The sequence below is a fragment of the Hyperoodon ampullatus genome (genome assembly GCF_949752795.1).
Source record: "Hyperoodon ampullatus genome assembly, chromosome: 4".
Taxonomy (NCBI): domain Eukaryota; kingdom Metazoa; phylum Chordata; class Mammalia; order Artiodactyla; family Ziphiidae; genus Hyperoodon; species Hyperoodon ampullatus.
The window spans coordinates 62956097-62981949 of record NC_136917.1 but is presented as its reverse complement, the minus strand read 5'-3'; the positions used below and the strand labels follow the sequence as shown (position 1 = coordinate 62981949).

The 25853-nt window shown below is 43.0% G+C and overlaps 1 protein-coding gene across 1 annotated transcript; it reads left to right on the top strand.

Moving 5' to 3' along the window:
- Positions 1–1278: 1278 nt before the first annotated feature.
- TXNDC15 (thioredoxin domain containing 15) lies at positions 1279–24268 on the top strand (the record flags this gene model as incomplete). The annotated part of the gene is made up of 5 exons (XM_079702393.1): positions 1279–1516; positions 10318–10805; positions 19685–19848; positions 21800–21930; positions 23830–24268. 5 exons carry the CDS (start codon positions 1279–1281, stop codon positions 24024–24026), a joined length of 1218 nt encoding a protein of 405 aa, XP_079558519.1. The 3' UTR covers positions 24027–24268.
- Between the last annotated feature and the right edge of the window lie 1585 nt (positions 24269–25853).

The window sequence follows — 25853 nt, the reverse complement described above, 5'->3', positions numbered from 1 at the left end:
TGGGGCAGTGGCAAAATTACGTTGCACAGCAGCATGTGGGATGGGGAATATTTTTCTGGCAAGCTTTGGAAAATACACTTTGCCACAGTGATCTAAATGAAAGTAAATACTTGTCTGTGGATGAGAGAGAGGGAGGGAGAGAGACAAAGAGGTCCTCATGACTCAACAGATTAAAAAAAATTTAGGCAAACCTATCAAGGGGGACAAAACACCAGGAGTGCAGGTGTGTAGCTGTGAAGAACAATTGCAGTTATTACCAGATTCTTGTATGAACAATCCCCAGGCTGTACGGTGTTGGTGCGTAGAGTTCATCTCAGCCAAAGGAAGAGGATGATGTCAACTTTTTTACCCCCTAGAAACGAAAGTAAAATCAAAGTTTCAAACCTGAATGCAATTTTCTCACTGCAAATAAGTGCATGTGCCACCTGGTGGCGAGACAGTCAAATTCGCATTCTATTCTGTTGGCTGTATTTATTGAGTTTCCATCAGAGAGTGTATATATAGTATTTATCGAAAGGCAACAAGTCTAACATCTGTAAGTGCATCTGCCCAAACAAACAACCAAAACACAAACACAGAGAGGGAAAAGGACATAACAAAAAGGAAGGAGTTGTAACCACAGAGCATCCATGTTGGAGTGTCCAGATGAGTCAGATCAGCCTCCTTTTCATTAAGCCTAAATCCCCTTAATCCTCTGTCCCATTGGCTTTTTCATGACCTTCAAAACCAGTATGAGGGTATGGGAGAGAATAAAGAAGAAAATATTTGCTACTACACTGTTGGGGGAGAGGGAGGTTGTTGGCCAAAAGATGAACGTAGTGATCAAGAATGTGGGCTCTTCCACCCATGTTGTCCACTGTGTCAGATCCTCCTGGAACCACTAGAAAATTTACTATAGCAAAACTACCGCAGCCTAGCCTCGGTCGGTCTCTTATAGTAAAAATTATTCGTTGTTCATGTGAAATTCAAGTTTAACTGGGCATCCTGTATTTTATCTGGCAACCTGGGAAGGATAATATGTGTGAGGAAAGGGATCTGACCCTGGATGGGGCACTCCAGGAGGACGCTTCCGGGCCTTTCTGGCCCGGGAACGAAGCGCTGGGCGGGCGCAGGGTGTGCTGCCGGCCGCCCGGCCCCGATTGCTTCTGCCGGAACCCCGCCCAGGACCTGAGGGTCAGGAAACTTCGAAAAGACCTGAGATTGCGGGCGCTTGGCTCCTAAACAGCCCCGAGCCCCAGGGCACAGGCCAGAGACTAGAGGCGGCCGCCCGGCTCCAAGATGGCGCCCACGGCAGCTGCCAGATGCCAAGATGGCGGCGCGGGGCCGCGCCCGCGCCCGCGCTCCCGAACTCTCCTTCCCAAGCCTTCCTCCGGCACGGAGCGCGACTCGCGTCGCTGTGCGCCGGTTGTCTTTCGGCTTGGGTGGTGCGGCCGCTGCCGGCCGCGCACCATGCGGCTCCTTGGCTGGTGGCAGGTACTGCTGTGGGTGCTGGGGCCTCCCGCCCGCGGCCAGGAGGGTGAGTGCGGGCTGGGGCCGTGGGCGGCGGCGCGGGCGGCTGTGCGTGAACTTACCGGTGAGGTGGCTGTCTACCCGGGCGACGCTCTTTTACCTGCGCGAAGGCCCGCGCTGCGCGCCTCGCCTCTTCCTGGCGCCCCCTAGAGCGCCTCTCCCCGGGTTATCCCGACCTCCTTCCCCCGGTGGTCCCCGCTCGCGGTCCGGGGTAGGGGGCGGCGGGGCGGGATGCCCGGGCCATGTTCAGGCCCCTGAGCAGGTGACTCAGTCGGGAGGAACCGTGTATTAGCGCTTACTGAGGCGTACCCCCATGTGCTGAGCACTTTATTACTAATGATAATCATCATAACGAATAGCCGACCTCTATGGTGCCCTTATTAGGAGCCATAGTGCTATCATTATCTTATTTAGCCCTCCCACCGATCCTATGAGATAGATTCCGTGAGTAGCCGTGTTTTACAGATGAAGATGCTGAGCTCAGAGAGGCTAAGTAATCTGCCTACGTTTGCGATTCTGGTAATTGGCAGAGCCTGTATCTCTGACTGCAGAGCCCACGCTTTACTTTGCACCCTGCTGGACCACTTTCGTAAGGACGTCACTCTTGCTCAGATGCCTGTGAAGGACAGATGAGAAGAACACAGCAGACTCCCAGGGTAACTTGCTGCTTGCCAGAGTATGCTCTCAGGGTCCCTCCGTGGGGCAGGCAGCCACCTGGAGGCATGGCTGGGCCCAGGAGTGGAGGCCTTATTCCCATTGCTTCTTCGCCCCACTCCGCAGAGCCCTATTAAAGTCCAGACCCTTTGGCCTTTCTTGTCATTCAAAACTTAACAGGAATACACAGGTCTTTCCTTTCCCTGCCGTGTCCTGGAAAGAGGCAGGGCAGCCGGCTCTGCTGAGTAATGAAAAGTAATGAAAACACTCATTATCTGCCAGGCAGTGTGCTTAGTGCTTTTTGAGCATCATCTTATTTAGTCTTTAAATGCTTATGAAATATATGTTGATATTGTCCCCATTTGATAGATGAGTAAACTGAGACTCAGCATCCCCTAAGTCTTTTACCAAGGTCCAACAGCAGAAGTTGAGAAGCTACAATTCAAAACTCTGTCTGCCTGACCTCACAGTCAAAGCTCTGTACTACACTTCTCTGTCGCTGCACTTAACCACCAGCCTCAGAGAGGGGACAGCATGTGCTGGGTATCTTCTGTTTGTCTCTCAGATCATTCTTCAGCCTTCTCCACCCTGCTCTGTGCCCTGAGTAGCTGTCCTGTATGGAATAAACAGCTGGCTCTTCTGTCTTCTGGCTTCTGTTGTGTTGACATGAAGGGAGAGTGAGGTCAGGGTATTGATTCTCTCAGCTCTCTCCCTTGGGGATATCGCAGGTTGGCTGTGTCCCTCCACTGAAAGTTAGGGCTTCTAGAAGGCTGTTCTCTCTGTTTCAAGGCTTCTGCCTCTGGACTCTTTTTTTTTTTTTTTTGCCTCTGGACTCTTAAGGTCTATGAGTGGTAACTGGCTCCCCCTCTGCTGTTATTGACCCTGGGATTCCTTACCATTGCTTTTGGTTTCTCTACACCCAGCTCACATGTTGGAGGTACCTTTATTAAGTTCTCCTCCAATTGTCCAAGTTGCATGTGCTGTTTCCTGGCAGAACCCTGGCTGATTCGGCAGTCATTGTGAGCCTACCTGGCAGGGAGGGTCACTTCATACAGACCTGAGGATAACACCAACCATGGGGTGGGTCACTGGTCATCATGGCCAGGCCATGAATGGGGTGAGGACTGAGGAAGCTTCACCAGCTGGTTCCTTTTGGGGGTGGCTGAAAATCCAAGGCTTTTTTTCTGCAGAAGATACCACTGGCAAATTAGCAACTGGAGATGGCAGTGCTGTCCAGGTGTCAAGGAACGGGTGCCAACCCCGGACTTCAACACCCCACACCTTTCTTCACTAGACAGTCAACTAGCAGATTCTGACTGAGCACCTGTCATATGCCATATGCTCTGTTAGGCACTCTGGGTGCAGTGGAGAGCAAGTAGAGAAATACGCCCACCCTCCTGTCTGATGGGGAAGGCAGGCATTAAATGACCACAAATAATTAAGTAAATTTTCCACAAGAGTGGAAATGCTTCAAGGAGAGCCCCAAGGCATTATGGAATGCTGTAATGGGAGACCCTTCTGGTATGAGGGTCTAGGAGGGTGAAGTTCATCTTACAGAGGTGAAGTTTAGGGTGAGATCTGAAGGATGTGTCAGATTAGCCAGAAGAAGGGAGGGAGTGGAGGGAGGGCTCCTGGCAGAGAAACAGCCCTCAGGACAGTTCTGAGGTAGGGGGAGGAGGGTGTGAGTGATCAGGGACCAGAAATGTCTAGTGGCACCTGTTGGGAGTATGGACAGAGGTCTTATCACCTGGGGCCTGGTAGTCATGCTACAGAGCATGGATTCATTCACAGCGTAGGGGGAAGCCATTGAAAGGATTTTAGCAGGGGAGTGACATGATCACATTTGCCTTTGACTTTCAGTTTCACTTGGATGCTGTGAGGAGAAGGGTTTGGAGAGGGGGTAGGGGGCCAACCAGGAAGACCATTTTGGTGATTGCAGCAGTTGTCCACGTGAGAGATGACTGTGGCCTGGGCTGAGGGGTGTGAGTGGGTTGGGAGAAGTGAATGGATCCAGAGTGTATTTAGCAGAGGAATTAATAAGACCTAGTTGTGGTTCCCGTCCATCTCTTTGACTTGTAAACATCAGTCATAACCATCATCATCATCATCATCACCATCACTGTAGCCATTTACGGAGTGCTTACCATGTGCCAGGGACCATATACGTCTTTTCTCATTTAATCTGCATAGTAGCCTTATGAATGTCTGCATTTCAGTGGTATTTTCTCCATTTGTTAGATGCACACATTGAAAATTTCCTATGGAAAGTACGGGTTGCTGCCCCTCTAACCCCCAGCTGTTTTTGGTCCTCCCCAGTTGGCTCCCCTGACACAGAAGCCATTATGAAAAAAACCCTGTGGCTGGTAGAGAGTCTTTTGAGAACAACTGGAAGGGTATGAAGGAGCTGACCCAGGCTAGGGCTCCTTGGCAGAGTTGGAGTGGTGCCCTCGCCCCTGTTCTCCAAACATATTCCTTGCTGCCAGTAGTGCAGTAATTTCCACTTTATGCATGGCTCAAACTATAATCAGATTATTGACATTGAGAAGCAATCTTTTTTATTTATTTTTATTTATTTATTTATTTTTTGCGGTACGCGGGCCTCTCACTGTTGTGGCCTCTCCCATTGCGGAGCACAGGCTCCGGAGGCGCAGGCTCAGCGGCCATGGCTCACGGACCCAACCGCTCTGCAGCATGTGGGATCTTCCTGGACCGGGGCACGAACCCGTGTCCCCTGCATCGGCAGGCGGACTCTCAACCACTGCACCACCAGGGAAGCTCAGCAATCTTTTTTAAAAGGCGCATTACCATGGGAGGGTTCAATGGCTCTCACATGGTGGGTCATTTCTTAGAGTGGAATAATTTAATGTTTCCTTTCTTGCCAATGCTTAAATGAAAAAAAATGGTACCTGAGGGTGTGAGAATTTTTGTTTCGTTCCTAATTTGTCCTCTCTACTTAAGTATCTTCACAGGAGGGAAAAACAACACTCCTGACTCAAAATTCTAGCTCTCTGCATCACTCAGACTTCCTTTTGATTTTCTGTAAGGGACATCTATCCAGTTTTACATGAAGGTGATCAGAAGAACCAGATTCTATTTTGTGCCCTGATTTTTTTCTCTTGAGATTCTTTTAGGATATTGGCATTCTCCATTTACTTTAGAGGACCTAGAATGTTGATTAGGTTCAGAGAGAGAAGATCTCTGCAGAGCTGGTGCATTTGGGAGTAGAGTTGGTTCCGAAATCTGGCACCCTTTGTTCTTCTCCAAACTTTTAGCCTCTCTGGCTTCATTTTCTGCTCTGTCTTAAGGACAATCTAGTAAACATGTTTGTTTGTTTTTACTTATGATTATACAAGCAGTACATGTTTATCAACCAAAGGCTACAGAAAGACTGCCATCCGCACCCCATTGACAGAGCTCTTTGCCCAGGCACCCAGCCCCTTCTCTAAGTCATAGGCCCTATTCTGTCAAGGACCTATCTTGCTTCTCAAGCCCTGTACTCTGCCCTCTCTAACCTGTATTGTCACCTCTCCCTGCTTACTCACTTTCCCATGAGCTGTATATATCCTTCAATTTCTCCTGTATCCTAAAAACCAAAACGAAAATTTCCCTTAGCCCCCTGCCTGCCCATAACAACTACTAGGTCTTTCTTTTCCCCTTCAGAGCTAGACTTTCAGAAAGAATTGTATATATTTATTTATGTAGTTACCATTTCTGGTGCTGTTCATTCTTTTGTGTGGATCCACATTTCCATCTGGTATCATTTTTCTGTTGCCTGAAGAAGTTCATTTCAGATTCTTGTCATGTAGGTCTGCTGGTTATGAATTGTTTCAGCTTTTGTATGTCTGAAAACGTATTTATTTTGCCTTTGTTTTTGAAAGATATTTTTGCTGGGTATAGAATTCTAGGTTTATAGTTTTTTTTCCTTTCAGTCCCTTAAAGATGCTGCTCTTCTTGCTTGCATTGTTTCCAATGAGAAATCTGCTGTCATCCTTATCTTTGTTCCTCTATACATAGCGCGTCTTTTTTCTCCGTCTGCTTTTAAGATTTTTTCTTTGTCACTGGTTTTGATCAGTTTGATTATGATGTATCTTGGTGTAGTTTGTTGAGCTTCTTGGATCTATGGATTTATAGTTTTCATCAGGTTTGTAAAGTTTTCGGTTATTGTTTCTTCAATTACTTTTTCTGTTTTCCCCCATTTACTTTTCTCTTTTGGGTACTCCAGTTATCTGTACATGAGACCACTTGAAATTGTCCCACAGCTCACTGTCACTCTTAATTTGGGGGGGGATTCATTTTTTCATTGTGTTTTTCATTTTGTATGGGTTCTATTGCTATGCCTTAAGTTAACTACTCTTTTCTTCTGTAATGTCTAATCTGCTATGAATCCCATCCAGTGCAGTTTTCATCTCAGACCTTGTAATTTTCATTCCTAGAAGTATAATTTGGGTCTTTTAAAAAATTATTATTGAGATATAATTGATATATAACATTATAATAGTTTCAGTTGTACAACATAATCATCTGATATATATATATTGTAAAATGATCACCACAATAAGTCTGGTTAAAATCCACCATCACACAGTTATAAAATTTTTTTCTTTGGATGAGACCTTTTAAGGTTTACTACTCTCTTAGCAACTTTCAAATATACAATATAGTATAATTAACTATAGTTGCGATGCTGTGCATTATATCCCCATGACTTACTTATTTTATAACTGGAAGTTTGTACTTTTTGACCATCTTCACCCATTTTGCCCACCCTCTACCCACCACCTCTGTCAACCACCAAACTGTTTTCTGTATGAGCTTGTGGGTTTTGTTTTTGTTTTTGTTTTTGTTTTTTGCGGTACGTGGGCCTCTCACTGTCGTGGCCTCTCCCGTTGCGGAGCACAGGCTCTGGATGCGCAGGCTCAGTGGCCATGGCTCATGGGCCTAGCCGCTCTGTGGCATATGGGATCTTCCCGGACCGGGGCACGAACCCGTGTCCCCTGCATCGGCAGGCGGACTCTCAACCACTGTGCCACCAGGGAAGCCCTGTTTGTTTGTTTTTAGATTCCACATTTAAGTGAGATAATACAGTATTTGTCTTTCTCTGATTTATTTCACTTAGCATAATGCCCTCAAGGTCTGTCCATGTTGTTGTAAATGGCAAGATTTCCTGTTTTTAAATGGCTAAATAATACTTTATATATATATATACATATATATACACATATACATATATATACATATACATATATATATACACACACATATACAAATATGTGTATATATATCTCACATTTTCTTTATGCATCCATCAATTGCTTCCATGTCTTGGCTTTTGTAAATAATGCTGCAGTGAACATGGGGGTGCATGTACCTTTTCAAGTGAGTGTTTTAATTTTCTTTGGATAAATGCCCAGAAGTGGAATTGCTGGACCATATGGTAGTTCTAATTTTTATTTTTTGAGGAACTTCCATACTGTTTTCCTTAGTGGCTGCACCAATTTACATTTTCACTGATAGTGCACAAGGGTTCCCCTTTGTCTGCATGCATACCAACATTTGTCATTTCTTGTCTTTTTGACAATAGCCATTCTAACGTGTGAAGTGATATCTCATTGTGGTTTGTGTTTTTTTTTTTTTGCGGTACGCGGGCCTCTCACTGTTGTGGCCTCTCCCGTTGCGGAGCACAGGCTCCGGACGTGCAGGCTCAGTGGCCATGGCTTACAGGCCCAGCTGCGGCATGTGGGATCTTCCCGGACCGGGGCACGAACCTGTGTCTCCTGCATTGGCAGGCAGACTCTCAACCACTGCGCCACCAGGGAAGCCCCTCATTGTGGTTTTGATTTGCATTTTGATTTGGGTCTTTTTTTATATCTTATGTTCTCTATATCTACTTAACTTTTTAAACATATGTAATTCAGTTATTGCTGGTTTTTTTTTTTTTTTTTTTTGTTTTTTTTTTTTTTGCGGTACGCGGGCCTCTCACTGTTGTGGCCTTTCCTGTTGCGGAGCACAGGCTCCGGACGCGCAGGCTCAGCGGCCATGGCTCACGGGCCCAGCCGCTCTGCGGCATGTGGGATCTTCCCAGACCGGGGCACGAACCCGTGTCCCCTGCATCGGCAGGCGGACTCTCAACCACTGCGCCACCAGGGAAGCCCGTTATTGCTGTTTTGATAGCCTCATCTAATAATTCTGACATCTGGGCAAGTTCTGGGTCAGGTTTGGTTGATTATTCTCATTATGGATAATGAGGAGAATTTCCCTGCTTCTTTGCATGCCTGGTAATCTTTGATTGGATGCCAGAAGTAAATTTTACCTGGTTGAGTGCTAGATATTTTACTATTCCTATAAATATTCTTGAGCTTTGTTCTGGGATACAGTTAAGTTACTTGAACACAGTTTGATTCTCACTTTTAAGGTTTGCTAGATGGAAGCAGAGCTGTATTTACTTTAGGGTTAATTGGGCCCTACTGCTGAGGCAAGTCCCTTTCGCATACTCTCCCCAGTGCCTTGTGACTTAGGAGGTTTCCCAGGCTAGTGGGTGGGGACAGGTACTATTCCCAGCTTTCTGTGGCTGCTGGGTACTGTTACCTCTAATCCCTTTGAGTGGTTCTTTCCCTGGCTTGGGGTAGTTCACTTACAGGCATATGCTGACCAGTATACTCAAGGCGGGGCCCCCTCCACAGATCTCCAGAGTCCTCTTTCTGCAGCTCTCCCATCTCCAGTATTCTGTCCTGCAAACTCTAGCTTCTTGGTCTTTCTGGACCCTCAGTTCCATCTCAACTGGAGAAGTCAGCTGGGCCCTCCCTGAGACAAGGGAGGAGCTAGAGCATTTGTAGGGCTCTTCTCATTTGCTTCCTGTTCACTGTCCTTCGTTGTCTCATTGCTAGTCTCCTGAAACTGTTGTTTCACATATTTGGCTGTTTTTTGGGTTGTTTCAGGAGGGAGAGTAAATCTGGTTCCTGTTATTCCACTTAGCCTGAAGCAAATTCCCAGAGAGTGTTTTTGAATTGCTGAATGAATGTACAAACATCTGTGGAGATATTCTTTGAGACGTTATACAAATGTGCATACCTTAGGAAGTTCCCAGATCCCTCCCTGGCTTTGAAGCCAGTTGGTCATTCACACTCTGCTAGACACGCTGTTTGCCTGCAGAGCTCATTATACAGCTGGTGGCTCCCCAGCCATATGGTGGGCTTGTCTGAGTGCAGCTGGGCTCATTCATTTCCCCTGGTCAGTGCCTGGCCCGGAGTCTGGCGGCTGTCGTTGAGGTCATGAGAGGTGGAGGGCAGGAGTCATTGTACAGAGGTGAGTGGAGCTCTCTGGATGGATGGATGAGACTGCCCAGGACTCTCCCCTTACCTGAACGTTTGGTCCAAGCCACATCTAGTGGCTCCAAAGTGAGAGGAAAATCCTCCTCCTCTTCTCCCTGCTGCTGCCCCTGCTCTGCTTGGTGCACCTTTAGCACTCCTGAGGGCAGTAGCCCAAGGGCAGCAGGCAGGAGAGCAGAGGCCAGCTGTAGAGGCCACCCTGGGAAGGAGCTGGCTCTAGTAGCATTCTTCGGGCAGTGTTGCCCAGCAGCCCTCCGAGGTATCATGTGGGGAGGGTAAGGCCCGCTCTGGAGTAGCAGTCAGAAGACTTCGCTCTTAGACCTGGCTCTGCTGCTTACTGGCTGTGTGCCATTGGGCATTACACTGAACCTCTCTGTACCTCATCTATTAAGTCGGGATGATAACCCTTGTGCTGCCCATCTCACAGAGCTGTTATAATGGGTGCAAAGATGCTTTGCCATGGTAGAATCTTCCATAAAGCCATCATTATTTTCTTGGATAGTCTCATCAAAGAAACTAAATTGTTAGTGTTTGTATTATATTTTCCTAATTGGGTGTCTGCAGTGGAATGTTTTTGCTTGTAATCCGCATGGCAAGCAGCAGGTTTTGCATGAAGCTATGTGTTTTTCCACTTCCTGGCATTCATTAATCTAGTATCTCCTTGTGATCTTCTTCATGACCTAGAGAATGATGGGTGGCTCTGTGATAGTTTAATGGGAAGGTAACTTTTTACTCTGGAGGGGAGAATTTCATATTTGAGAACTGTAATTCTTTGGGATTCATTTATTTTGAAGTTAGATGTGACTGTGAACATAATGGCATGTTTTAGTTGCAGAGAAAAGAGGTCACTTATGGTCAGAGGAGCAGCCTGCTTACCCATTCCAGGTGGAGGCTGGGTACATGAATGAGGAGGTGCCTTCCCGTGACCCAGTGGGCCAGGACCTGTCTGCAGAAGAGGCCGAGGCAGTGCTGGGGCTGGACGCTGATGGTGAACACATGGTAATGTTATCTGTGATTCCTGGGGAAGCCGAGGACAAACTGAGCCCAGAGCCCAGCGGCGGCACCTGCAGGGCTGGAGGGGAGGAGGACTCGAGGTGCAACCCCCGGGAGAGCCTCTTCTCTCTGGACAGCGCTGGAGCCAGCTTCCCGGAGAGAGAAGAGGAGTACTACGCAGAGCCCGAAGTGGTGGAATCTGACCCCCCACCGACAGAGGACGCCAACACCACTGAAAGTCTGAAATCCCCGAAGGTGAACTGCGAGGAGAGAAATGTGACAGGATTAGAAAATTTCACTCTGAAAATTTTAAATATGTCACAGGTAAGACAAAAGTATTTAGTGCTTTTCTCCTTTTCTGCACATTGATTTTACGATTTAATACTCTATCAACTTTCAAATGAGGAGCCATAATCTTTATCATATTGTAAGTGGGATAGCATTTAATGGCTGCATCAGTGAAAATTTACCTGGCTTTCTGTGATGTTTGTAGGAAAAGGAGGAGATATTACTAGTGTCAAATATGCTTTTTAGGAGGCCTAAACCTAGTCAGCCGTGTGTTAATCTCACCCCAAGTCTCATGATAAAAATCCCAGTGGACAGATAGGTGCTTGGTATCAGAATCATAGCATTCTTCTTCTTCTAAATGAGGTATTTGTTATGGAGGCATAAAAATAAAATATCTGAATTACTAAAATTGTAATTTAGCATTGTTTAGACTAGTCATGTCCCTGAGAAGTATGTTTTATACATATATATATATATATATATATATATATATATACATATATATATATTTTTAACATCTTTACTGGAGTATAATTGCTTTACAATGTTGTGTTAGTTTCTGCTGTATAACAAGGTGAATCAGCTATACATATATATATATCCCCATATCCCCTCCCTCTTGCGTATCCCTCCCACACTCCCTATCCCACCCCTCTAGGTGGTCACAAAGCACCGAGCTGATCTCCCTGTGCTATGCGGCTGCTTCCCAATAGCTATCTATTATACATTTGGTAGTGTATATATGTCAGTGCTGTTCTTACTTTGTCCCAGCTTACCCTTCCCCCTCCCGTGTCCTCAAGTCCATTCTCTACGTCTGCGTCTTTATTCCTGTCCTGCCCCTAGGTTCTTCAGAACCTTTTTTTTTTTTTTAGATTCCATATATATGAGTTAGCATATGGTATTTGTTTTTCTCTTTCTGACTTACCTCACTCTGTATGACAGACTCTAGGTCCATCCACCTCACTACAAATAACTCAATTTCGTTTCTTTTTATGGCTGAGTAATATTGCATTGTATATATGTGCCAAATCTTATTTATCCATTCATCTGTCAATGGACACTTACGTTGCGAAGTATGTTTTTTTTTGTTTGTTTGTTTTATTTTTTTAATTTTTTTTTATACATCAGGTTCTTATCAGTCATCAGTTTTATACACATCAGTGTATACATGTCAATCCCAATCGCCCAATTAATCACACCACCACCACCACCCCCGCCGCCGCTTTGCCCCCTTGTTGTCCATGCATTTGTTCTCTACATCTGTGTCTCAATTTCTGCCCTACAAACCAGTTCATCTGTACCATTTTTCTAGGTTCCACATATATGCGTTAATATACGATATTTGTTTTTCTCTTTGTGACTCACTTCACTCTGTATGACAGTCTCTAGATCCGTTCACGTCTCAACAAATGACCCAATTTCATTCCTTTTTATGGCTGAGTAATATTCCATTGTATATATGTACCACATCTTCTTTATCCATTCGTCTGTCGATGGGCATTTAGGTTGCTTCCATGACCTGGCTGTTGTAAATAGTGCTACAATGAACATTAGGGTGCATGTGTCTTTTTGAATTATGGTTTTCTTGGGATTGCTGGATCATATGGTAATTCTATTTTTAGTTTTTTAAGGAACCTCCATAGTTCTCCATAGTGGCTGTGTCAATTTACATTCCCACCAACAGTGCAAGAGTGTTCCCTTTTCTCCACACCCTCTCCAGCATTTATTGTTTCTAGATTTTCTGATGATGCCCGTTCTAACTGGTGTGAGGTGATACCTCACTGTAGTTTTGATTTACATTTCTCTAATAATTAGTGATATTGAGCAGCTTTTCATGTGCTTCTTGGCCATCTGTATGTCTTCTTTGGAGAAATATCTATTTAGGTCTTCTGCCCATTTTTGGATTCGGTTGTTTGTTTTTTTAATATTGAGCTGCATGACCTGTTTATATATTTTGGAGATTAATCCTTTGTCCGTTGATTCATTTGCAAATATTTTCTCCCATTCTGAGGGTTGTCTTTTCGTCTTGGTTATGGTTTCCTTAGCTGTGCAAAAGCTTTGAAGTTTCATTAGGTCCCATTTGTTTATTTTTGTTTTTATTTCCATTACTCTAGGAGGTGGATCAAAAAAGATCTTGCTGTGATTTATGTCAAAGAGTGTTCTTCCTATGTTTTCCTCTAAGAGTTTTATAGTGTCTGGTCTTACATTTAGGTCTCTAATCCATTTTGATTTTACTTTTGTGTATGGTGTTAGGGAGTGTTCTAATTTCATTCTTTTACATGTAACTGTCCAGTTTTCCCAGCACCACTTATTGAAGAGACCATCTTTTCTCCATTGTATATCCTTGCCTCCTTTGTCATAGATTAGTTGACCATAGGTGTATGGGTTTATCTCTGTGCTTTCTGTCTTGTTCCATTGATCTTTGTTTCTGTTTTTGTGCCAGTACCATATTGTCGTGATTACTGTAGCTTTGTAGTATAGTCTGAAGTCAGGGAGTCTGATTCCTCCAGCTCGGTTTTTTTCCCTCAAGGCTGCTTTGGCTATTCGGGGTCTTTTGTGTCTCCATACAAATTTTAAGATTTTTTGTTCTAGTTCTGTAAAAAATGCCATTGGTAATTTGATAGGGATTGCATTCAATCTGTAGATTGCTTTGGGTAGTATAGTCATTTTCACAATATTGATTCTTCCAATCCAAGAACATGGTGTATCTCTCCACCTGTTGGTATCATTAATTTCTTTCATCAGTGTCTTAAAGTTTTCTGCATACAGGTCTTTTGTCTCCCTAGGTAGGTTTATTCCTAGGTATTTTATTCTTTTTGTTGCAGTGGTAAATGAGAGTGTGTCCTTAATTCCTCTTTCAGATTTTTCATCATTAGTGTATAGGAATGCAAGAAATTTCTGTGCATTAATTTCGTATCCTGCAACTTTACCAAATTCACTGATTAGCCCTAGTAGTTTTCTGGTGGCATCTTTAGGATTCTCTGTGTATAGTATCATGTCATCTGCAAACAGTGACAGTTTTACTTCTTTTCCAATTTGTATTCCTTTTACTTCTTTTTCTTCTCTGATTGCCGTGGCTAGGACTTCCAAAACTACGTTGAATAATAGTGGTGAGAGTTGACATCCTTCTGTTTTCCTGATCTTAGAGGAAATGCTTTCAGTTTTTCACCACTGAGAATGATGTTTGCTGTGGGTTTGTCATATATGGCCTTTATTATGTTGAGGTAGTTTCCCTCTATGCCCATCTTCTGGAGAGTTTTTATCATACATGGGTGTTGAATTTTGTTGAAAGCTTCTTCTGCATCTATTGAGATGATCCTATGGTTTTTCTCCTTCAGTTTGTTAAAATGGTGTATCACATTGATTGATTTGTGTATATTGAAGAATCCTGCATCCCTGGGATAAATCGCACTTGATCATGCTGTATGATCCTTTTAATGTGTTGTTGGATTCTGTTTGCTAGTATTTTGTTGAGGATTTTTGCATCTATATTCATCAGTGATATTGGTCTGTAATTTTCTTTTTTTGTAGTATCTTTGTCTGGTTTTGGTGTCAGGGTGATGGTGGCCTCATAGAATGAGTTTGGGAGTGTTCCTTCCTCTGCAATTGTTTGGAAGAGTTTGAGAAGGATGGGTGTTAGTTCTTCTCTAAATGTTTGATAAAATTCACCTGTGAAGTCCTGGACTTTTGTTTGTTGGAAGATTTTTAATCAGTTTCAATTTCATTACTTGTGATTGGTCTGTTCATATTTTCTGTTTCTTCCTGGTTCAGTCTTGGAGGGTTATACCTGTCTAAGAATTTGTCCATTTCTTCCAGGTTGTCCATGTTATTGGCATAGAGTTGCTTGTAGTAGTCTCAGGATGCTTTGTATTTCTGTGGTGTCTGTTGTAACTTCTCCTTTTTCATTTCTAATTTTATTGATTTGAGTCCTCTCCCTGTTTTTCTTGATGAGTCTGGCTAATGGTTTATCAATTTTTTTTATGTTCTCAAACAACCAGCTTTTAGTTTTATTGATCTTTGCTATTGTTTTCTTTGTTTCTATTTCATTTATTTTTGCTCTGATCTTTATGATTTCTTTCCTTTTGCTAACTTTGGGTTTTGTCTGTTCTTCTTTCTCTAGTTCCTTTAGGTGTAAGTTTAGATTGTTTATTTGAGATTTTTCTTGTTTCTTGAGGTAGGCTTGTATAGCTATAAACTTCCCTCTTAGAACTGCTTTTGCTGCATCCCATAGGTTTTGGATCATCATGTCTTCATTGTCATTTGTCTCTAGGTATTTTTTGATTTCCTCTTTGATTTCTTCAGTGATCTCTTGGTTATTTAGTAATGTATTGTTTAGCCTCCATGTGTTTGTGTTTTTTACGTTTTTTTCCCTGTAATTCATTTCTAATCTCGTAGCGTTGTGGTCACAAAAGATGCTTGATATGATTTCAATTTTCTTAAATTACTGAGGCTTGATTTGTGACGCAAGATGTGATCTATCCTGGAGAATGTTCCATGCGCACTTGAGAAGAAAGTGTAATCTGCTGTTTTTGGATGGAATGTCCTATAAATATCAATTAAATCCATCTGGTCTATTGTGTCATTTAAAGCTTCTGTTTCCTTATTTATTTTCATTTTGTATGATCTGTCCATTGGTGTAAGTGAGGTGTTAAAGTCTCCCACTATTATTGTGTTACTGTCGATTTTCTCTTTTATAGCTGTTAGCAGTTGCCTTGTGTATTGAGGTGCTGCTATGTTGGGTGCATATATATTTATAATTGTCATATCTTCTTCTTGGATTGATCCCTTGACCATTATGTAGTGTCCCTCCTTGTCTCTTGTAGCATTCTTTATTTTAAAGTCTATTTTATCTGATATGAGTATTGCTACTCCAGCTTTCTTTTGATTTCCATTTGCATGGAATATCTTTTTCCATCCCCTCACTTTTGGTCTGTATGTGTCCCTAGGTCTGAAGTGGGTCTCTTGTAGACAGCATATATATGGGTCTTGTTTTGTATCCATTCAGCAAGCCTTTGTCTTTTGGTTGGAGCATTTAATCCATTCACGTTTAAGGTAATTATCGATATGTATGTTCCTATTACCATTTTCTTAATTGTTTAGGTTTTTTTTTTTTTGCGGTACGCGGGCTTCTCGCTGCTGTGGCGTCTCCCATTGCGGAGCACAGGCTCCGGATGCACAGGCTCAGCGGCCATGGCTCACGGGCCCAGCCGCTCCATGGCATGTGGGATCTTCCCGGACCAGGGTATGAACCTGTGTCCCCTGCATCGGCAGGCGGACTCTCAACCACTGTGCCACCAGGGAAGCCCTTGGGTTTGTTTTTGTAGGTCCTTTTCTTCTCTTGTGTTTCCCACTTAGAGAAGTTCCTTTAGCATTTGCTGTAGAGCTGGTTTGGTAGTGCTGAATCCTCTTAGTTTTTGCTTCTCTGTAAAGCTTTTGATTTCTCCATGGAGTCTGAATGAGATCCTTGCTGGGTAGAGTAATCTTGACTGTAGGTTCTTCCCTTTCATCACTTTAAGTATATCATACCACTCCCTTCTGGCTTGTAGAGTTTCTGCTGAGAAATCAGCTGTTAACCTTATGGGAGTTCCCTTGTATGTTATTTGTCATTTTTCCCTTGCTGCTTTCAATAATTTTTCTTTGTCTTTAATTTTTGGCAATTTGATTACTATGTGTCTCAGCATGTTTCTCCTTGGGTTTATCCTGTATGGGAGTCTCTGCACTTCCTGGACTTGGGTGGCTATTTCCTTTCCCATGTTAGGGAAGTTTTCGAGTATAATCTCTTAAAATATATTCTTGGTCCTTTCTCTCTCCCTTCTCCTTCTAGGACCCGTATAATGTGAATGTTGTTGCATTTAATGTTGTCCCAGAGGTCTCTTAGGCTGTCTTCATTTCTTTTAATTCTTTTTTCTTTATTCTGTTCCACAGCAGTGAATTCCACCATTCTGTCTTCCAGGTCACTTATCCCTTCTTCTGTCTCAGTTATTCTGCTATTGATTCCTTCTAGTGTAGTTTTCATTTCAGTTATTGTATTGTTTATCTCTGTTCGTTTGTTCTTTAATTCTTCTAGGTCTTTGCTAAACATTTCTTGCATCTTCTCGATCTTTGCCTCCATTCTTTTTCTGAAGTCCTGGATCATCTTCACTATCATTATTCTGAATTCTTTTTCTGGAAGGTTGCCTATCTCCACTTCACTTAGTTGTTTTTCTGGGGTTTTATCTTGTTCCTTCATCTGGTACATAGCCCTCTGCCTTTTCATCTTGCCTGTCTTTCTGTGAATGTGGTTTTTGTTCCACAGGCTGCGGGATTGTAGTTCTTCTTGCTTCTGCTGTCTGCCCTCTGGTGGATGAGGCTATCTAAGAGGCTTGAGCAAATTTCCTGATGGGAGGGACTGGTGGTAGGTAGAGCTGGGTGTTGCTCTGGTGGGCAGAGCTCAGTAAAACTTTAATCTGCTTGTCTGCTTATGCGTGGGGCTTGGTTCCCTCCCTGTTGGTTGTTTGGCCTGAGGCGACCCAACACTGGAGCCTACCTTGCTCTTTGGTGGGGCTAATGGCAGATTCTGGGAAGGCTCACGCCAAGGAGTACTTCCCAGAACTTCTGCTTCCAGTGTCCTTGTCCCCATGGTGAGCCACAGCCACCCCCCGCCTCTGCCCGAGACCCTCCAACACTAGCAGGTAGGTCTGGTTCAGTCTCCCCTGGGGTCACTGCTCCTTCCCCTGGGTCCTGATGTGCACACTACTTTGTGTGTGCCCTCCAAGAGTGGAGTCTCTGTTTCCCCCAGTCCTGTCAGAGTCCTGTAGTCAAATCCTGCCAGCCTTCGAAGCCTGATTCTCTAGGAATTCCTCCTCCCATTGCCGGACCCCCAGGTTGGGAAGCCTGATGTGGGGCTCAGAACCTTCACTCCAGTGGGTGGACTTCTGTGGTACAAGTGTTCTCCAGTCTGTGAGTCACCCACCCAGCAGTTATGGGATTTGATTTTATTGTGATTGCGTCCCTCCTACCATCTCATTGTGGCTTCTCCTTTGTCTTTGGATGTGGGGTATCTTTTTTGGTGAGTTCCAGTGTCTTCCTGTTGATGATTGTTCAGCAGTTAGTTGTGATTCTGGTGTTCTCACAAGAGGGAGTGAGATCACATCCTTGTACTCCACCATCTTGGTTCTATAGCTCCGTGAAGTATGTTATATTGATGAAAAATTTTTTTTCCTCCAAAGAGTGTGAATCTAGTACTTACTCTGGACTGAGAGCTGATCAATTTGTCCAGCCCAGCCATGCTTTTCCAGCTAGTTGGCTAAATGGTGATTCTAAAGAGAATACTGGGATAGTGACTGACATTTTCTGTAAGATTGTTAAAGCCAGAGAGCAGAATGAATTCAGGCTGCTTATGTAAGAGAAGAATCCTAGCTCTGAGAGGTGTGATTGCTTATTTTAAGTGAGGGTACACATGGTATGTTGAGCGCCTCTCCGATGCAGGTGTCAGCACTGGCCTTGCACCCTCCCCTCAGTGCCTGGTGAATGCTGTGCCTCAGCTCTTTGGCCTTTTAATGGGTGTCACACACATGACCAGGAGAAAGCAGTTTGAGCAGTCTGAGTTTTGGTGGTGGCAGGGATGGTGCACCCTCAAATTGAACTCACCTTTGGTCAAATACATGGATCTGACTGCTTAGTACAGACTTGGAGCTGCTGAGATGATAGTTTGGGCCTGAGACCACAGTGCTTTAATAATGTTGTTAGATTGTATGAGATGCAGAATTCCAAAGTTGGGACCATGGCCTGTACCCTGTGAGTACTTAGTATATGAATTGATGAATTAAGAAAAATATTAAAATTGCTCTATAGTAATATTAAGAAATCTTAGAGGAGGACCCCTCCTACACTCTTGGTGGGAATGTAAATTGGTGCAGCCACTATGGAGAACAGTATGGAGGTTCCTCAAAAAACTAAAAATAGAACTACCATATAACCCAGCAATCCCACTACTGGGCATATACCCAGAGAAAACTATAATTCAAAAAAATACATGCTGGGACTTCCCTGGCAGTCCAGTGGTTAAGACTCCACGCTTCCACTGCAGGGGGCGCAGGTTCAATTCATGGTCGGGGAACTAAGATCCTGCATGCCGCACAGTGCAGCCAAAAAAAAAAAAAAAAGAACATACATGCACCCCTATGTTCATAGCAGCATTATTTACAATAGCCAAGACATGGAAACAGCCTAAATGTCCACTGACAGAGGAATGGATAAAGAAGATGTGGTACATATCTACAATGGAATATTACTCAGCCATAAAAAAGAATGAAATAATGCCATTTGCAGCAATATAGATGGACCTAGAGATTATTATACTAAGTGAAGTAAGTCAGAAAGAGAAAGACAAATAGCATATGATATCACTTATGTGTTGAATCTGAAATACGACACAAATGAACATATCCAGGAAACAGAAACAGACTCACAGACATAGAGGACAGACTTGTGGTTGCCAAGGAAGAAGGGGGTGGGGAAGGGATAGACTGGGAGTTTGTGATTAGTAGACGCAAACTATCACATAGAGAGTGGATAAACAACAACGTCTTGCTGTATAGCACAGGAAACTGTATTTAATATCCTCTGATAAACCATAATGGAAAAGAAATTAACACAACATTGTAAATCAACTATATACTTCAATTTAAAAAAAAAAAGAAACCTTGGAGGAAAGTTTATAACATGTCATTTGATAGTAGTTTTCTGCTGACCCATGGATCCCTGTGGTTCCAATCCAGAAGGCTCTTCGGGAGCTGCACTACTGTCTCCCTCCCGTCCCTGCCCCTACCTCCTCTCCCTTGATGGCAGCAGTGGTTCCTGTTTCTTGTGTACCCTTCCAGAAAAAGTGCACATCCTGTACCGCTGACTTTAACACTTTGTTTCTTTTGCCACAGGACCTTATGGATTTTCTCAACCCAAACGGTAGTGACTGCACTCTAGTCCTGTTTTACACCCCTTGGTGCCGATTTTCTGCCAGTTTGGCCCCTCATTTTAACTCTCTGCCCCGGGCGTTTCCAGCTCTTCACTTTTTGGCACTGGATGCATCTCAGCACAGCAGGTATCTTCCCTTAGTATCTTCCCTTAGTGGGGTTTCTGCCTCATCCTGTTGGATGCTGGTTGCAGTTACTTGGAGGTCGTAATCAGTTAAGTTAGGAGCAGAGGAGGTAGGTATGAGCTTGAGCTTTGAAATGGAACTGAGGGAGTGTGACTCCCTCAGTGTGACTAGTGAGGACTGTCACATTCCCGAGGGAGACTTTCTGGAGGGCCCTTGAGAAGTAAGACTGTTCTCTGCGTGGTGGAATTCAGTGATGGCTCTGCCTGATGGCAGGGGTGGGGGCAGAGGATGTTTTAGGGTCCGGGCCAGACTGAATTAGCAAAATTAGCATCCTAAGTAGGGTCTTCCTTTGTGACTTTCATCTGCAGCTTAGGTTCCCACCCTGGCAGCCTAACTCTCGGCACCCATTTTATGTCTACTAAGGATTTCTTTCTTCCCTTATTTTTTTTCTTTCATTCTTTCCCTCCTTCCTTTTCTTTCTTCATGCTTACATTTATTCTTGCATGCGTGTCCTTAGTAGACATTCAATAAATTTGACGAATTATTTTAGGCCTTTGAAATACATCTACCCTTGCTTCATATTCTTTCATATTGTTCAGTGGGGTTTTGTCTTTTCTGAATGTTCAGTAAGGTAAGTTACAAAGAACTTTGTGCAGATGTTGTATATTTCCCCTGTGACTGTGCCTGGGGTTATAAAATGTGTAGTCCCCTCCTTCTCTAAGTCAGATGCTGCTTATTAGCAGGTCACAAGGAGGTTGTGTGTGAATAAATTTGGAAAGTCTGGAAGATAGTCAAGTTGGTGGTGAAAATGAGGCACTGATCTTCAGGGTGGGTGATGGAACTGCCAGTGTTTACCTGAAATTGTTTATGAATAAAGAAATTACCCAACAAATTAGTAATTCCCACAAAGCCTTCAGGGAAAGATCTCAGTGGCCAGGCTCAAGGTTACAGACTGATTGGAAGGACATTCAAGGTCATTGTCCAGCTTTGACTGGGCTCTCCACTGCCCCCAAGCCAGCAGGGCTGGCTCCAAGCACCTGCTTAGTGCTGTTTGGCTATGGGTCTGATACCAACCCCCATGCTGCCCCCCAGTCCCTGCAGGCTTTTATCATCTCCTCTGTTCCTTCTTCATCTCCATGCATCCTTCTCAGTGCCTGGTATGGTGCCTCAATTATGGAGACTAGAGGATACTTGCTCTTACTGTATGGCGTGGGACATGTGTTTGCCTCATATGTTAATATTTATGTTACAGCGTGTTTACAGAAGAAAAAATCCTGATCATACAATATTACCATTTTACTTCTGGGGGTAACTGAGGCTCAAAAAGGTTAAATAATCTGCCCAAAGGTCACACAGCTGGTTCAGTGGCAGAACTGAGGCTTGAACCCTGAGCGTTTTGACTCTGGAGCTTATACCACTACTCTGTATTCTGTAAAAGTGAAACAGTACTGCTCAGGTCCTATTACTTCTGAATTGTCCTGCCTTAATTGTGAACTTCCTGGTGTGTTTGTTAGGTTGTAGATTCCTTTGCATCGACTCACTAACCTAAATGGTTAAGTTGAATCTTTTATGAGGGTTGGAGATGGGCATTCTGCAGAGTCTGAAATTTCTTCTGTTAGGTAAATTGACATAGTGTGCTTTGTTCATAAATTAGAATTTTCTGGTCTGATCTGTTTTGGCTGTTAAAAACAGAACTAGTGGAATAATTGTGTCATGGGCAGCTCCATGCTGTAACAGAAAGCAACTCAGAGAACAGAACACGAATGCCCCCAACCATGACCCACGAGGAAGGCTGTCAGGAGCAACTACAAGCCTGTTGTTTCAGTATCAGGAGCCTCCATAGGTCACAGGAAACTGAGCCTTCCTCATTTATTTCCATCCATTCTGATATGGTAATTGTGTGAGGAAGCCCACTGTTAATTCAGATTTTCTGACTGACTTCTCTCTCTTGTAGCCTTTCTACGAGGTTTGGCACTGTAGCTGTTCCTAACATCTTGTTATTTCAAGGGGCTAAACCAATGGCTAGATTTAATCATACAGACCGAACATTGGAAACGCTGAAAATCTTCATTTTTAACCAGACAGGTATGTAGAACACTGTAGAAGAAGACATTTTATTGCTGGAGGAATGTGCCTTCTGTGGGTTCGGATCTGCTACAGTATTATCCTTAAGTGAAGGATTCAAGATTGGCTTTAGGATATAAAACTTCTTTTCTAATGAAATGTTAAGATCCTGTTAAATGTCTCCCAGTCAGTGGCAAGCTTAACATGAATAGGTAATACTAATATAATTATAGATACCTTTAGAAAAATACAACAGCTTTATTGAGATAAAATTCACATACTATATACCTCTAGATACTGTTTTACATACATTATTCATTTAAGTATAGTATTTACACAAAAATATGCATCAATCACTAGTGTACGTGGCATTGAATTTTCACAGAGTGAACACCCTGAGTAACCAGTACTCAGAAAGAGAACATCACCAGTCCCCTTTCAGCACTATCACTCCTGTCCTCCCCAAGGATAACCACCATCTTCACTCCTAACACCACAGCGTAGCGTTCCTTGTTTTTGACTTTTATATTAATGGAGACGTACAGTATGGATCCTTCCATGTCTGGCTGATTTCACTGACCATTATGTTTATGGGATTCATGTGCATTGTTGTGTATGGTTGTGTTTTATTCATGTTTGTTGCTGTATAGAGTTCTATTTATTAATTCATTTGTAGATGCTATTTTAATTCCTTAATATTTGCCAAAACGTAGGGCCTTATTTTTATCCTGTAAAAATTTGAGCACTGTACATTGATGACATTTCCTTTGATGGAAAATTCATTCCTCAAAAGCTTTAATGCCTCAGTTATGAGCACCCCTCTTCTTCCTGAAGTATACTCACTGGAAGTAAATAAAAATTATACATACCTTCCATATATTCTTAGCTGCATGTAATGACTTATATCTAACACAGAAGAACAAAGAACTGAGTTACCTCATAGGAGTAAAAGACTTCTTACCAGGTAGTTAGTTATTCCAAGTCTTGTCCTGGACCCCTGGTTGTCGTTCAGATTGATATGGACAGGGGGAGCCATTTTGCTCAGTGCTCTCAGAAAACTTAGAACCAAATGAAATCTATGAGTCACAGCATCTTTGGTAATCACTGATCCCAGTGGTGGTTAGTTGTTCTAACAATTCTTTTTTTTTTTTTTTTAAATGAGCTCAGCTTAACTCTTTTTTTTTTTTTGCGGTACACGGGCCTCTCACTGTTGTGGCCTCTCCCGTTGCGGAGCACAGGCTCCGGACGCGCAGGCTCAGCGGCCATGGCTCACGGGCCTAGCTGCTCCGCGGCATGTGGGATCCTCCCGGACCAGGGCACGAACCCGTGTCCCCTGCATCGGCAGGTGGACTCTCAACCACTGCACCACCAGGGAAGCCCCCCCTCTTTTCTTTTTTTTTGGCCGTGCCACATGGCATGCGGGATCTTAGTTCCCTGACCAGGGAATGAACCCGCACCCTGCAGTGGAAGTGTGGAGTCTTAACCACTGGACTGCCAGGGAAGTCCCCTAACAATTCTTTCAGTAAATTATTTAAAAGCATTTTGAATTTAGCATTACTTACCCTGTGAAAACATTCTGTAGACTCCTGAGAATAGCTTTACTAGTTGTTGAACATTGGTCTTCAAAGAGAACAAAAGACAACTCATAGAGTGCACTGACTAAGACCTTTCTGGTGAGTTCACGGAAATTCTAGTGTTTTAGCTTTGAACAGCTGAATGGATTCCTGCTCCTTTGATGTGGTGGGGAGAAGGGCAAGTTACAGATTACACTGACAGGCAAGTGAAACCCACCCCAGATATACTAGCTGTGGTGTTTATTTTAAGACTGCATATCATTTTGCATACCATGCAGAATACTTAAGAAAATTCTGTAGCGGGTATGTTTTCTATCTCATTTGAAACAACTGATTTCTCTTTCAGGTATAGAAGCCAAGAAAAATGTGGTGGTAACTCAAGCTGACCAAATAGGTCCTCTTCCCAGCACTTTGATAAAAAATGTAGACTGGTTGCTTGTATTTTCCTTATTCTTTTTAATTAGTTTTATTATGTATGCTACCGTTCGAACTGAGAGTATTCGATGGCTAATTCCAGGACAAGAGCAGGAACATGCGGAGTAGTGATAGACTCAAAGGAGAGTTGGAAAGAATTTCAATCCTTCATTTCAGAAATTAACGCTGCAATTTCATACGTTTTCTCCAGTGAAGCGCTGACTTACAACTTCAGTCAGATTGAAAGAATCATGTGTTTGTTGAACTGTTGAATGTGTAAAAAAATTATAAACTGGTGTTTCTAACTAGTATTGTAATAAGCAAATGCAAAAATATTCCATAACATTCAGTAAAAATTCTTGTTTTTACTACTTGAACATTACCCAGTACTTAAGGGAGTAATCCAGTTTGACATGTGAAGATGTATTCTGGTGGAATAGTGAGTAGAATGACAGTATGCTTACTATATAGAGGCAGAAATAGGACTTTCAGATTATAGTTTTAGAAAACTCTTGATTTCTTGTATATGTCTAAGAAAGTTGGTTTTCTGTTCATTTGCCATTTCTCTCCCAGAGTCAGTAAGCAGGAAAGTGTTCTTTTATGGGAAGAATAATTAGGATCAATAAGTGTGCCCTTTCAAGTAGCAACCAGTGGGAAAATAGAGTCAAATACCTTGGTGTTCATGATCTCTGATTTCACTGAAAGCATTTGAAGTGGTTTAAGAAGTTGTTTCTGGGTAAGGCAGATATTAATCAGCATGTACTAATTAAACCTTAAAATGTTCTTGGAATTGTGCTAGGTTTAGTGAGAGTCAAAAGAAATATAAAGTACTGTTGTTGCCCACAAGTTGATTCTAGTCTAGTTTAGGATACATGTAGAAAAGAGATAACATGTAATTTACATAAACTTTTTGAAAAGCTGTTTCTAAAAGATCCCTTAAATTCAGATATGACAGCTGACTACATAATGATAAACTACTTTTATACTGATCATTTCCAGAGCTTTAGATAGAATAGTTCATAAGGCATCCTAAATTCTATGAAAATAGAACCTTAGATGAGTCTCCTTCTCAGAGTGTAACATTGGTTGAGAGTTTACAATGTTATGTGTCATGCTGTGGACAGCTCTGGCTGGGGTAGTCACTGGCAGGAGGGGACCATAGCTCAGAACAGTACCATTATTACTTCCATTTTACAAATGAGCAAACAGGCATATTGAGGTTAAATAACTTACCTAGGTTACATACACAGTACATTGGTGAAGCTGGGATTTGAACCTTCACGTGTATGTTTATCTGTATGTATAAGAAACCTCTAGTTATTCCATCTCTTATAATAATAACCAACATTTGAATATGACTTTGTGTGCCAGCTACTGTTTGAGGTGCTTGACATACACCATTTCATTTATCTGTACAATAGCCCTCTGAGATTGACACCACTCTAAAATGAGTAAATGAGGCCCTAAATAACTTGCTCTTGGTTATGTATAGCTTCCAGTGGTGGAACCCAGCTTCAGACCTAAGCATTCTGACTCCAGAGCCTCTATGTGGGTTGGTACCCAGTCCTGCCTCTCTGCCATGGCTCAGGCAACCATCGTATGCCTATCACTCCAGTCTTTCTCTTATGTGTGTTTCCCATACTTGTAGTCATGATATAGCGTCTTTTTCTTCTTTTGCTTAACAAATGATAAATATTTCACTGTTGGTAATAGTTTTCCTAACCATGGCTACATAATAGGCCTTTGAATAGATTAAGCATTACTTATCTAACCTGTCCTCTTTTGCTGGATTTATGGTTGTGTATATAGTCTTATTTCCTTGGGGGCAGATTCCAAGAGTGGGCGTTATCCTATCAAGGATACAGGAATTTTCATATTGTTTGATACGTAGTGGGGCCCTATTCTAGTCTGGAGGGTGAGGAAAGGCTCCCAGGATGACCAACAGATCCATGGCTT